Below are 13811 nucleotides of genomic sequence, written 5' to 3'. Positions count from 1 at the left end.
ACCCAAGGACCTAGAAGGCCACATGTGGCCTCAAGGCCTTAGGTTCATCACCCCTGCTGGCCTAGATGTACCCAGACCACACTTTGAGAACCACTGATCTAGATAGAACTTTAAAATAGTAAATGGTAAAAAAAATAAAATGCTGAAACTAAAAACAAGCATCATATGTAATGGGGATATAGCAGAACCTTTTCCAACAACTATGGGAGTATTATGTGGGAGTATTAGTAAGGGGAAAAGGATGCTGACTTTCCCCACTATTGTTTGACATAGTTCTAGAAAATGCTAGCAACAGCAATAAGACAAGATAAAAAAATTAAAAGCATAAAGATAGTTAAAGAAGAGATAAAATAATCTCTACTTGCTGATGATATGATGACATACTTGAAAAATCCTAGGGAATCACCAAAGATACTAATAGAGATAACTAATAACTTCTGCAAAGTTGTAGGCTGTGAAATAAACCAACAAAAATTATCTGCATTTTTATATAATAATGACATAATTTGAGATAATAGAAATAGCAATAGTAGGAAGGGAAATCCTATTCCAAATAACTACAAAGAGCATAAAGTTTCTAGGAATTGATCTGCCAAAGCATACAAAAGATTCATATAGATTCAATTACAAAATATTCCTTAAAGAAATAAAGAATAGCTTAAATAGCTAGAGAAATATTCATTGCTCATGGTTGGGCCATGCCAATATACTAAAAGTGACATTACCAAAGTTAATTTAAACTTTTTAATGCTATACCAATCTAATTACAAAGGGGATATTTAAAGGACTTGATAAAATAATAACAAAATTCATTTGAGAAAAACAAAAGATCTAGAATATCATAGGGAAATAGCACTTCCAGACCTTGAATTATATTATAAAACAAGTCATTAAAACCATCTGGTATTAGCTTAAAAATAGAGGGTTAGATCAATGGAATAGATGAGACAAAAGAGAATCAAAAACAATAGAACTCTATAGTTCTGTGTTCAAAAAAGTGGAAGATATAAATTACCTAAGAAAGAACTCCCTATTTGATAAAAACTGCTGTGAAAATTGGACATCAATAAGGCAGAAATTAGGCTTAGACCAAAACCTTACACCATATTTCACAATACATTCTAAATGGCAACCTTAATACTAAAGATCATACATCAAAAAAATTAGAAGAGAAGCAAATAGTATAACTTTTACAAATATGGGTAGGTAATGTATTCTTAACAAAATAATTAATTATATTTTTTGTAAAATATAATAGATAATTTTGATTACATGAAACTGAAAAGTTTTTGCATAGACAAAATTAACACACTTAGGATAGAAAGGTAAATGGTCAAAAGGGAAAAAACATCAAATTTCTCTGATACAAGTTTGGTCTCCAAGGATATATGAAGAATTAACAAATATATATGAGTAGTTGCCATTCTCCAATACATAAATGGTCAAAGGATATGAACCAACCATTTTCAAAAGAAGAATTACAAAATATTCCCAAGCACATAAAAGAGTGCTTCAAATCACTAATTATAATACACATGCAAATCAAAAGAACCCTGAAGTTTCATCTCACACACTGCAAACTGGCAAAGATGATCCCAGAATGGAAATACTCAATGTTGAAGGGGTTACAGGAAGATAGGCACACTTGGACCTTATTGGTGGAGCTATGAATCAAAACCACCACTTTGGAAAACAATTTAGAATTATGAAAATAAATTAACTACAATGTCAATACCCCTAGATTATATTATTGGGTATATTCCCCAAGGAAGCCATTGATTAAAAAAAAAAAAAAAAAGTCCTCACATACACCAAAATATTTATTAACAACACTTTGGTGATATCAAGGAATTGGAAACAAAGTAGATGCCCATCAATTGGGGAATGGCCAAATAAATTGTGATATGAGAGCAATGATTATTAAATAACTAATTATTAATATTGGGGAGACACAGGATTTATCCCTTTCTGAAACCTTATTCTCTTCTAGGCCAAGCCGGTATCTGAAGGACATTGCTGATAATGAGATTGGATTAACTTTCACCTCAATCTTGTTCTAACCCCACCTAGGTGGGGAAGCTAGTGTTCTACTCAGGTTTGAGTGGGGATAAATTCTTTGATTAGATTGGCCAAGGCTGGGGTGGTTTGGAAGTAAATAATATAATCAAGGTCACATTTCACCCAGTCCTTCATTAGACTAAGTACATCTCTCATTATAATATTCATTCTCTCTCATTACTTGTTAACCAATCAGAGTTGATTGCCACCATCAAGAATACCCATTGGTCCAATGGCATATAAGCATTGAGTGGGCTCCATGAAGGATCTCTGACATTTGAGAGTGTCACTGACCTCTTTTATTAATTATATGCTAGCATGATTAATAAAATGATTAATTACCCAGAAACTATATCTTTTGAACTTTTTCTATGTCACAGGTGTATGAAATGTTGAAAGAAATATTGAAAGAAATTATGAATTACTATGTTTAAAGAAAAGAATACAGAGCATGATGGAAAGAGCTACATGAACTGATAGTAAAGTAAGCAGAGCAATTACACACAATGACTATACGATGAAACTGAAAATGAAAAGAACCATCACACCCAAAAAATTTAAAAGTGAATGTAATAAAATTATGAAGATCAAACATGGCTAGAAAGGAGATATAGAATATATTCCCACCCACCTGATCCCCTTGTAGATGTTGTAGAGCGCTATACCCAGTTGCAGAATGATGGCAATACATGTAGGAATACATGTAGATATTGCATATTGCACTTGTTTTCAGGCTTTTTTGTTTTTGCCTTGAAAAAAATACTACTTTTTAATATGAGATGGCACTCTGAGAAGAAGCACACTGGGAAAACTATGATGATGTTAAAAAAAAAAAAGAGCAGTAAAAACTTTTTTTTTTTAAAGCCATTTGACCATGCCAATTTGGGGTTCACTAAAAATTTATGTTATCTGATCTCAACTTGACTTTCACTACTGCATGACAATCCCTTTTTCCTTCTGACTGACTTTCTTACTCTCAAAATCATGCTTTTAGGGGCAGCTAGGTGGCGCAGTAGATAGAGCACCGGCCCTGAAGTCAGGATGGACCTGAGTTCAAATCTGGCCTTAGACCAAACACTTGATATGTACTAGCTGTGTGACCCTGGGCAAGTCACTTAACCCTAATTGCCTCACTAAAAAAAAAAAAAATCATGCTTTTATCACTGGAAACAAGGACTCCACTCTTAGCTCCCCTAAGGCCTGATAGTCAAATCTCTTGCCTTACTTACCCAAAAACCAGGCTTCCATGCCTCTCTGCAAAGTCACCCTGCCATGTATTTGTGTAAGTACCCTTTTCTTCTTCCTTTTTCCCTTTCCATCACCCCTTTATGTATATCTTCCCTCATTAAAATGTAAGCATCTTGAGAAGAGGGACAGTTATTTATTTTTATATTTCGTATACTTAGCACAATACCTGGCACATGTTAAGCACTTAATAAATGTTCTATCTCTCCTAAACGTTCTTCTTCTTCTTCCTCTTCTTCTTCTTCCTCTTCTTCTTCTTCTTCTTCTTCTTCTTTTTCTTCTCTCTCTCTCTCTCTCTGTTTTTCTCTCAATATATCCTTATCAATTAGCTCCTTCTTTACTTCTACTGACAAACATTCCCAGGTCTCCATGATCCCTAAAAAAATTCTTCATTTAACTCTCTCATTTCTTAAAGCTATTGTCCTATGTCTTTTAGCCTTTTCAAGGCCAAACTTCTGAAATGAGTTACCCACACTCAAGGTCTCCATTTCCTCATTTCCCACTCAGTCTTTTATAATTTGTCTGTCTTTTATAATTCAACGTCAAACCCAAGCACAAGACTGAAACCACTCTCTCCAAAGTTATCAATCTCTTAACTGCTAAATCTAAAGGTCTGCACTAATAATGAACCTGGAGAACAAATCATGAAAAATATCTCCCTTTTCTTGACGTGATGTTGAGAATGTTACATGCATTGTCATATTAGTTCCCTTTTGTTTTTTCCTTAAGTATTTTCTCTTTGTTTTAAGAGAGAGTTCATTTTCTGTTATGGTGAGGGTGAGAGGATGGTAACGTTCTGAAATTATGTAAAAACAAAGGCATCAATAGTACTTTTATGAAAAAAAAAGCCAAAAATCTTTTCTTAGCCCTCAACCATCTTGATCTACCTGAGCTTTTGAAACTACCATTTCCTAGATCCCATTTTCCAGTGGCTGACATAGCATTGCATATGCTTACTTTTCTCCTATCTATCTATCTACTCCACATGCTCCTTTGCTAGATCGTTATCTTTCTCTTACCTACTAAATATGAGCTTGTCTTTCATTCTCCCAAGGCTCTATCCTGGACCCTCTTCTCCCTTTTTTTTTTCTCTTTTCTTAATAATCTTCTCTACTCCCAAAAGGTTCAATTATCAGCAGTCCAGATGATTCCCAAATCTTTCTATCCATGCCTAATCTCTACCCTGAATTCTAGTACTATATTTTCAACTGCCTGTTGGATAACTTTAACTGGAGATTCCAGAAACATTTCAAGCTCTACATGTCTGGAATAGATCTCATATTTCCCCCCAAAACCATTCCTCTGCCAGACTTCCTTATTTCTGCTGATGGTTTCACCATTCTTCTTGTCATTTGGATTCATATGACTTTAAAGCCATCCTTTACTCTTTCTTCTCTCCCAACTGGCTTATCTATGATCAAATCTTGTTGACCCTACTTTCACAACATCTATCATCTTTGTCCCTTTATCTCCATTCATAGAACCTCTACCTCAGTTCAGGCCTCCATCATCTTTTGCCTAGACTATTGAGCTTTATGATTGGCCTCCCTGTCTCTAATTTCCCCACCCCATTCCATCTTCTGCACAGATGCAAAAATAAAATTCCTAAAACACAGAAGAATGAAATGAACGAGTGACTGAATCAAAAAGCATTGATTAAGCACCTAATATGGTCCACCTACTGTGCTGGGTACTCGAGATATAAATATAAAAATGAGCTAGTCCTTGTTCTCAAGGAGCTTACATTCTAGTAGAGGCAGACATTACATGTAGGAAGTGTTGGACAGGAAAGGCAGTTTAGGTTTGGGGAACCACACTAATGGTGAATGGAGTCCACTGCCACACCTTTCCAGAAACAAGGGTAATATTAATTTGATTACTTTTCCTTTTTTAAATATTTTACTTTTTCCCAATTACATGTAAAGATAATTTTTAACATTCATTTTTTTTAAATTTTGAGTTCCAAATTCTCTTCCTCCCTCCTTCTCTCCCTACCCTTCTCCCTTCTTGAGACAGTAAGCAATTTGATGTAGATTACATATGTGCAATCATGCAAAACATATTTCCATATTAGTCACGTTGTGAAAAAAGACATGGTCCCCAAAAAAACCACCAAAAACATGAAAAAAATATGGAATGCTTCATGAATTTGCTTGTCATTCTTGCATAGGGGTCATGCTAATCTTCTCTATATCATTCCAGTTTTAATATATGTGCTGCCAAAGCAAGCACAATTTGATTATTTTTCCCAGAGGAAGAGATAGAAAGGTCTGCCTGACTGACAGACCACTATGGGCAATTCAGAAACAGGGGAGCTTGCCTTTGTTGAATCAATACACAATATTCTTGATACATATGCTTGTTAAACATCTTTGCTCTATGACTAAGTAAGTCACTTTTTGTTAACTGTTGAATGACCTATCAGTGTCTCATTTTATTCCAACATTGGGCTTAAACTGTTATAGCTTGAGGCAGGCCCAGCACAGAGCAATGGGATAGGGAGCACTATACCCAATGGCAGAATAGATGGCATGACATCCAGGGTGGATGGATGTGAAGCCTCATTTGAGGCCAGTTAGATATAGTATAGTAGATGATTTTTTGCTTGCTCACTCACTCATCAGCACAACTCATGCCCAGGGCAGAGTTCCAAAGCTATACTAATTCCTCTTCCCCACCCTCAGCTGTTAGTTCTGCTGCTTTCTTGTCTCTATGTAAGGACTGATAGAAAACTCTGGGACTGACCTCCTTTTGATGAGTTATAACAAAGAAGTGGCTTTGATCCACAATAATAAAACAATTAGTCCCCAACTGATGAGATACAATTAAAATGATGACAGATAATCAAAGTTCCAAATAAAGGCTCACTACCCCACAAGCTCATCAAATTGATGAGGTACCTGATGAATGAATGAATAAATGAATGAATGAATGAAAAGTATTTATTATGTACCACCCACAGTGATAAGACCTGGGGATACCAATATAAGTCTGTTTTTGTTATTGCCTTGCTTGAAGTCATGACTGCTACCCCTGCTTTTTTTTTTTTTTTCCAGTTCAGCTGAAACATAATAGATTTTGCTAGGGCAAATTTTTTTTTTATATTTTAACTATTTTAACTCTATGAAGTCTTTGTGTTTCTTATTAACAATAAATTATTCGATTTTGCTTTCTAATCCATTCTACTATCCTCTTCCATTTATGGGTGAATTCATCCCATTTCACACTCACAGTCATGATCATTAACTGTGTATTTTCCTCCATCCTATTGTCTTACACTTTTTCCTCTCTTTGCTCCCTGCCTCCTCTTCACAAGGAGATAGTCATGGGACAGTGTGCTTAGCACCAATGCTCTATGCCTAATGTAATCAGCTTCTGCTTTCTCTGTTCTCTTCCCAGGAAAGCAAATATAAAAGCAGGACAGGCCCTGCCAAACCCTATAGATGAAATCACAGATCCTTCAAGTACTGAAGTAGACAATATTGACAGAGATACTAAAGTTAGCCAATAATATCAAGAGGCAGCCAGGCAGCACAATGATAAAGTGTTGAACTTGGAGTCAGGAAGACCTGAATTCAAATCTGGCCTCAGGTACTTAAATGGATACTTTTTTTTTTTTTTTTTTTTTTTTTACAAATTGAAGGTTTGTGGCAACCCTGCATCAAGCCAAGTCTATCAGCTCATGCTCACATCATATCTCTGTGTTACATTTTGGTAATTCATGAAATATGCTAAACTTTTTTTATTATTATTATATCTGTTATGGTGCTCTGTGATCAGTGATCTTTGATGTTACTATTGTAATTGTTTTGGGGTGCCAAGAACCACACTTATATAAGATGGTGAACTTAACTGGTAAATGTTGTATGTTCTGATTGCTCCACCAACCTGCAGTTCCTCGGCTCTCTCCCTGTCCTCAAGTCTCCCTCACTTAAATCCAATTCACTTGCAAATCATGGCACCTGACATCATGGTCCTCTTTGAGAACAACGGACAAGCAACAACAACCCTCCCCTTGAGTCTCCCTATTCCTAACACACAATATTGAAATTAAAACCAATTAATAACCCTACAATAGCCTCTAAGTGTTCAAGTGAAAAAAAGAGTCGCACATCTCTCACTTTAAATCAAAAGCTAGAAATGATTAAGCTTAGTGAGGAAGGCATGTTGAAAAGCTAGTCACCCTAATCAGTTGGCAACCATCAACATCGAGGCAAGACCCTCCACCAGCTAAAAGATTATGACTCACTGAAGGCTCAGATGATGGTTAGAACTTTTTAGTAATAAAGTATTTTTTAAATTAAGGTATGTCCATTGTTTTTTTAGTCATAATACTATTGCACACTTAATAGACTATAGTATAATGTAAATATAACTTCTATATGTACTGGGAAACCAAAAAATTCATTTGATTCACTTTATTATGAAATTCGCTTCACCACGGTGGTCTGGAGCTGAACTTGTAACATCTCTGAGTTATGCCTGTACTACCTTGGACAAGACACTTAACTTCTCTCAACCTTAGTTTTCTAATCTGTAAAATGGAGATAATAATAGTATCTACTTCACAAAGTTGGAGTGAGGATCAAATGTGATGAATGCACTTTGCAAACTCTAAAGTACTATACAAATACTAGCTACTATGATTATTTACAATTCTTTTTGTTGTTATAGAATAAGAATCAGAGCATCATAGTCTTAGACCTCAGAAGCCACTCAGTCCTACTTATAACAGAAAATCTTGCCTATAGTGTCTCTAAAAAACAGTCTTGTTGATGTAGAATGTAAGGGAGAAAAATATATATACATACACACATACATATATACATATAGATCTATAGATATCCCTTGAGAAGGATAAGGTGGTAAAATACCTTGAAATTCATGGACAAAAAAATTGTGTTTGATTATTGATAGACACTGGAGAGACATAGAATGTAATCAAATGAATAAAATGATTGGACAGCTTCTACTTCACTTTGAAATTTTTTGGTCACTAAGTACTTTAAAATTTTAAGTCTCAAAGTTTGGATCCTAATAGCACTATAATCTTTGATTATTGGAGCTATTCAAATCCTATGAATTACTATATGGCATATAATGCCATGTGAAAGCAAACAACATGATTTTGGGGGGATTAGAATTAAGTCTGAGACTATTTTACTTTTGGGCAACACCCTAGTGCCAATTCTTATAATTTACCTAGTATTTCCCTACTATATTGCCTATGGTGTTGCCACATTAGCACTAGACCAAGAAAAGAGTCCTGGTATTGAAAATATGTTTGTTTGAAGAATTAGTTTATATAAATAAAAAATGAAGTGACTCTACAACACACATATTGTTAGTGCCTGCTATAAATTACATTATACTTCTTTTTACATGTTTTGTACTTACTTATCTGTATGCAAATCCTCCCTCCCCCAAACCCCATTAGAATGGAAGCTCCTTGAGGATTTTCATTTTTGTCTTTAGACAGTTTCTGGCATACAGTAGTTGTTCAATAATTGATCTTAACATTGAATTGTATTGAACAGAATTATGACCAGAGCCTAGTTTTTAGAGCAAATACAGCTATTACATTCACATTAATTGCACAGAAGACATAGTTGGTCACTCAGATCCAAATTTAAATAGGTTTCTCAAAAGGAAATAATCTGAAGGTAATACTTTGTACATTGACAGATAAGGAAACTGAGTTTTGGAGAAACAATTAGTTGCATAAAGTTGGAAGCAATTTTCAATTATTCAGGGAATGAGTATCATTTGTGAACTGTCCTTTTGATGATTTTATTCTTTTGAATGTTTTGTTATTTTATTGGATAAAAATGTAATCATTTTGCTCCTAGTTACTCTGATAAAAGGTTTGGTTGCAGATTTTTAAAATTGTGACCTATCCATTATTTTTAATGCCTTTCATTTGTCCAAGTTATTTTCTTGATTCACAACAATAATTAATTTGCTCTTTTTTTAAAAAAAAGTATTTGTTAAGTTCAGAATTTTTAAAAATATAGAAAATGCTTAGTAAATGTTTGTTGAATTGATTTGAATTCTCCACCTATGGCCATGATCTTTTTTTTCGACTGTTTCTTAGGCTTTGGGGCTTTTACACATGGTACATTTCCAGCTATCTTTTGGCTATAAGCATTCAAAATCTAAAAATGAGTTATGAATACATTTTCTATTAGTGTATTTTAAGTATGTGCCCCACTATTATCATTGACACTGTGTATAGTTTGGAGAACGTATACTCCAAGTGTTTATGTAGGAAAGTTTTGTTACTATTGGTCTTACGATGCCATCTCAGTAAATGCCTTTGCTTTGAAAAAAGATTAATTGGGAAGAGAAGTTTTCTGTTAAAATTTATGTGTCCTCTAAGAATAGATGAATATGAAGAAATCAGAGAAGCATGGAAAGATATATGAACTGATAAGCCAAAAAAACAATATACATGACAAAGTAAACGGTAAGAATAACAAAAGCCCCTTGGATTTTATATATTTGTAATGACCAAGCTCGGCCCCAGAGAAGAGTTGTGAAAATTAATCTCCCTCCTTTCTTTGTAAAGGTAGGGTACTATGTGTATGGAATATTGCATATGTCAGAAGAGATGAATGAACTGGCTGGTTTTGAAGAAATGCTTATATTTCTCTTTCTTTTGTATTCTTTAGTATAAAGAACGACTCTCTGGGGATGGGAGATAGACAAGATATGTTCAGATATAAAGCTGTTGTAAAAACAAAAGATTTTTAAAGTTACTCATCCTATGGTACGCTTGAGGTAGTGTCAGTGGTAATAGTGGGGCACATACTTAAAGTATATTAGTAGAAACACTTACTCATAACTCAATTTTCAATTTTGTATGCTTATAAACAGAAGATAATGGAAATGAACCAATTATAAACATCCCAAAGCTTAAGAAATAGTCTAAGATAAAGATCATAACCATACTCATCATTCAGTTCATCACTGTACATCATACTAGCAAGACAAGTGGTTCAGACAAATGACTGCCATTTGAGTCTTAGGGAGGGTACTGTCTCCCCCTCCTTCATGTTGGAATGTATACATATGCACTGAAGACATTGTTAATGAATCTTGAGAAGATAATAATATTCTCTGCAGCCATCCCAATAATCATACTCTGGAGGCCACAGATACCTATCTCAAATTCACTTGTCCATTTATGGATCATATACTATATGCAGGGCTCTGTGCTAGGTGCTGACGGACATTTTGTTTTCTTTTTTTGAAATAACTGACTTTTGGGGAAGAACCTAAACTTCCAGCAAATTTAGCTGTTTTCTTCCCAGCAGCTAACAAATTTCGGATTTATGAGAGAAAGTGCAAAAGAGCCAATTGAATGTATTATTTTTTTTACTGTAGGCAAGGAACCTACAGACCTGGGAGGTCCTAGCACATGGCTTTGCACACAGTGAGTGCTAAGTGTTTGCTGAATTATGGAGCTTTGGAAATAGAATAGCTTAAGCATCCAAAAAATGTCTTTCGTCCATCAAGTAACTTTATTTCTTATGGGAGGAAGTCGGGGTGGTGGGGAAGAGAAGGAGGAAAGGGGTGGGGGAGGAAGAGCTGTGTCGAGGTTAGTAGCCGCACGTATAAACTCGCACATGTATCCATAATTTAATTATTTTTAAATGAGCCAGTGAGAAGTCCAGGGTCCACGACAGCAAAGATGGTGACTAGTAACAGAAGACTAAGAGGAGGGAAGCTCAGGCCAAAGTGAAAGGGAAGCGCAGCCGCACAGGGGAAGAGGAAAGCAGTGGTCTCTTCCAGCCCCCCATTCCCCCCTCTGGCGTAGAACACGTGGTTTGATCCAGGCGGGTACACTGGTGGCAACAGTGAAGGAGGAGGGAAGCGTAGGTGGACGCAAAGGAGTCTCGGTGGCTGATACTTCGGTTAGGAGGAACGGATGAATGCTTAACTGCGCAGGCGCGGAGTGGGCGCTACCATTTCCTCCTCTCTGAAAGAGAGGGGAATCCAAGCAGCAGCTCTGACTATTTAGTTGTTAGATAAACTATATTGCCATTTCGCCTCTTTAGTTCCCTTTATTTAGTTTTATTTTCTTTACCTATAAAGAAACAGCCTATATAGGGGCTTTTCCCGCCAAATCTCGAAAGCTCTTCTGCGCTACTTCCCCCATAGCCGGCACACTGGGCGCGTCCCCGCCTCCCCACACTCCGGGGAGGTGGTGGAGAGTCTCCCACCCCTCTAGTGTCGCTGTTAGCGCTGCTTCCTCCCCGACTCCACTTGTCGGCCCCCTTTGACGGGCGGTGCCGATTCCCCCTCCCATCACCCCTCCCTCCTTTCCCTCCCTCCCTCTTTCCTTCCCTCCCTGCCCGCCTGTAGCGCCCCCGTGGCCGCCGCCACCACCACCACCACCAGCACGGTCCCAGCCCAGGCCATCCTTAGTCCCCTGCGCGCTTCCAGCTTGCCGCGGAGGCGGCAGCGGCAGCTGCAGCTGCAGAAGCCCAGGAGCCCGGAGTCAGCAGCGACAGCCGCGGCGGCGGCAACGGGGAGCCCATGGCGTACAGTCAGGGAGGCGGCAAGAAGAAAGTCTGCTACTATTATGATGGTAAGAGGCCGACCCTTAATGGTAGGGGAGACGCATGCTAGTGGGGGGCTTCAGACTCTCCTTTCACCATGCCCCCATCTTGCACTCAACCTTGGCCTTCCCTCTTTCCACTCCCCCGGCGGGGGGGGCGGGGAGGAGGAGGAGGAGGAGGAGAAGAACCTGAAATCGGGATGGGTCATCCCCTCCTCCTGTGAGTGAGGGGTGGTCGCCGGGCCCCCCCCATCCCCGTCCCTGCCCCCGCCCTGTCGGGTTTGCAGGCGGGAAAATGGGCATCTCTCCTTTTCCCCACCTACCCAACCATCCCCATCCTCCTTCCCAAAAGTCACCACCCCCTGGGGAGCCCGCCCAGACTTCTTTGGAGGTTGGGGTAATGGCGAATAAGGCACGCCCTCCACTCCCACTTGCATGCATGGGGGGGGGGGCGAGAAGTGCCTCCTATTTCCACCGCCACCCCCGAAATAATGGTTTATAAGTCTGTATGGGAGATGTTCTCGATTTACACAAAGCGGTGCATCTCCTTAGAGCCCGAGCCCCGCCTTCTCTCCTTTTCCCCCCATCAGCCCCTTCCTCTTTTCCCTCCTCCTCCCTTTCTCCCTCCTTCTGGCTCCCTCTCACCCACCTTTAATGCATCCGCTGCAGAAGGTGCAAGAGAGTTTTCCCCAAATCGTAAAGCCAGGGTAGGATTACATTAAATATTCGTGTTAAGGAATGATCTTTTTTCCTTAGCCTTTGTCCATCCAGTTCATGCAGCCCCGCGTTCTTAGGTCCAGTGGGATAAAGAAGGGCCCCTTCTATCTGGGCTTCAATGTCATCTTTTTTTGGCGATTAAAACCTTGGGTTTTTAAAGCCAAGGATTTTTACCGACGTTGAGACTTTCGGTGCAGTGATCAATTAGAATTAAGAGGAACGAGAGGTGGCTGGGGGGGGGGGGGGGGCGTGGGGGTGTCTCTGTTGCTACTTGTGTTTGGAAATCAGACAGACCTGACGGGCCTGGCCTTGGAGAAGCCTCTGTCGATCTCAGTGGTGCCAAGTTAGACGTGGTTGCCGCCCACTTCTTTGTTGCTCTTTGTTCATCAAGGGGTGTGTGTGTTGGGGCGGGGGGGATTGATGCGATGTGCCAGAGCCCCTGGTTTAGGAGCTTTTCATACCGCTTTGGAACGTTTGGTATAGGTAGAGTTAGAATCCTGGTGAAGGAAGCGCTCAGCAGCAATTCAGAAGTGATGTATGATTGCAGGTAGTTGAGTACTTCAAGGATGTGGGTATTCGCTCCACTGGTACATATTGCAACCCTTGTGCATCTTGTTAGAGGCTCTTCAGAAATTGATGTGGCTGAAAAAAAATCACCCTGTGGTCACTATGATGAAGAGCCTCCAAGAACACCTTGTGGGCTTGATAGCACTTGTGCTGCAGTAGTGAACCCTGAAGTTATCTGCACAGCATAATGAGGCATCAGAGTAGGGCCTGAGTGGTGAGGGTACAAATATTTTCAAAGTTAGTCGAACAGGTTATGCTAGAGGAAAATATCCAAAATTCTAGCAAAGAAATTAGACATCTTGGCCTGATGTGCCTTTGAAAATTTGTATGAAATAACTCAAAAGCTACCTTTGTAAGCCAACTTTTTCTTAAATTTGATATGGTATCTTCTGGAAGGGACCTTATGTCATGTATCCCATCATAGAATTATAGTCATACCAAAAACTAGGCGATTTGCCTTTGGACCTCTCTTTTTAAAAAGCAATATCACATCTTTCTAGTGAAAATGACATAACTTTTCTTATTTCTGTTTTATGAACCAAAAAAAATGACCTTTTATCAAATGATGTAAAATTTTACGGGGATTTTATTTTATGGCTATGAGAATAAAACAATAGTTTTGTCTTTGTTAGAAATATAGTTTCTAGGAGTATTAATTATT

General features: G+C 38.3%; 1 protein-coding gene and 1 non-coding gene across 2 annotated transcripts in view; one reads left to right on the top strand and one right to left on the bottom strand.

The window, feature by feature from the left end:
- Positions 1-5428: 5428 nt before the first annotated feature.
- On the bottom strand, positions 5429-5535 carry LOC114033229. Its single transcript, XR_003567936.1, has one exon. It is a non-coding gene; the product is annotated as a U6 spliceosomal RNA (small nuclear RNA).
- A 6000-nt stretch (positions 5536-11535) lies between these two features.
- HDAC2 (histone deacetylase 2) overlaps positions 11536-13811 on the top strand; it is a 56133-nt gene continuing 53857 nt past the window's right edge. The window contains exon 1 of the mRNA XM_027848659.1: positions 11536-11896. Coding sequence (XP_027704460.1) covers positions 11845-11896 — 52 coding nt within the window. The 5' untranslated portion in view covers positions 11536-11844. The remainder of the gene's footprint in view (positions 11897-13811) is intronic.

The sequence above is a fragment of the Vombatus ursinus genome, unplaced genomic scaffold, assembly GCF_900497805.2.
Source record: "Vombatus ursinus unplaced genomic scaffold, bare-nosed wombat genome assembly UNPS02006779.1, whole genome shotgun sequence".
In the NCBI taxonomy this organism is placed as follows: domain Eukaryota; kingdom Metazoa; phylum Chordata; class Mammalia; order Diprotodontia; family Vombatidae; genus Vombatus; species Vombatus ursinus.
This window is presented reverse-complemented; position numbering and strand designations above follow the sequence as displayed.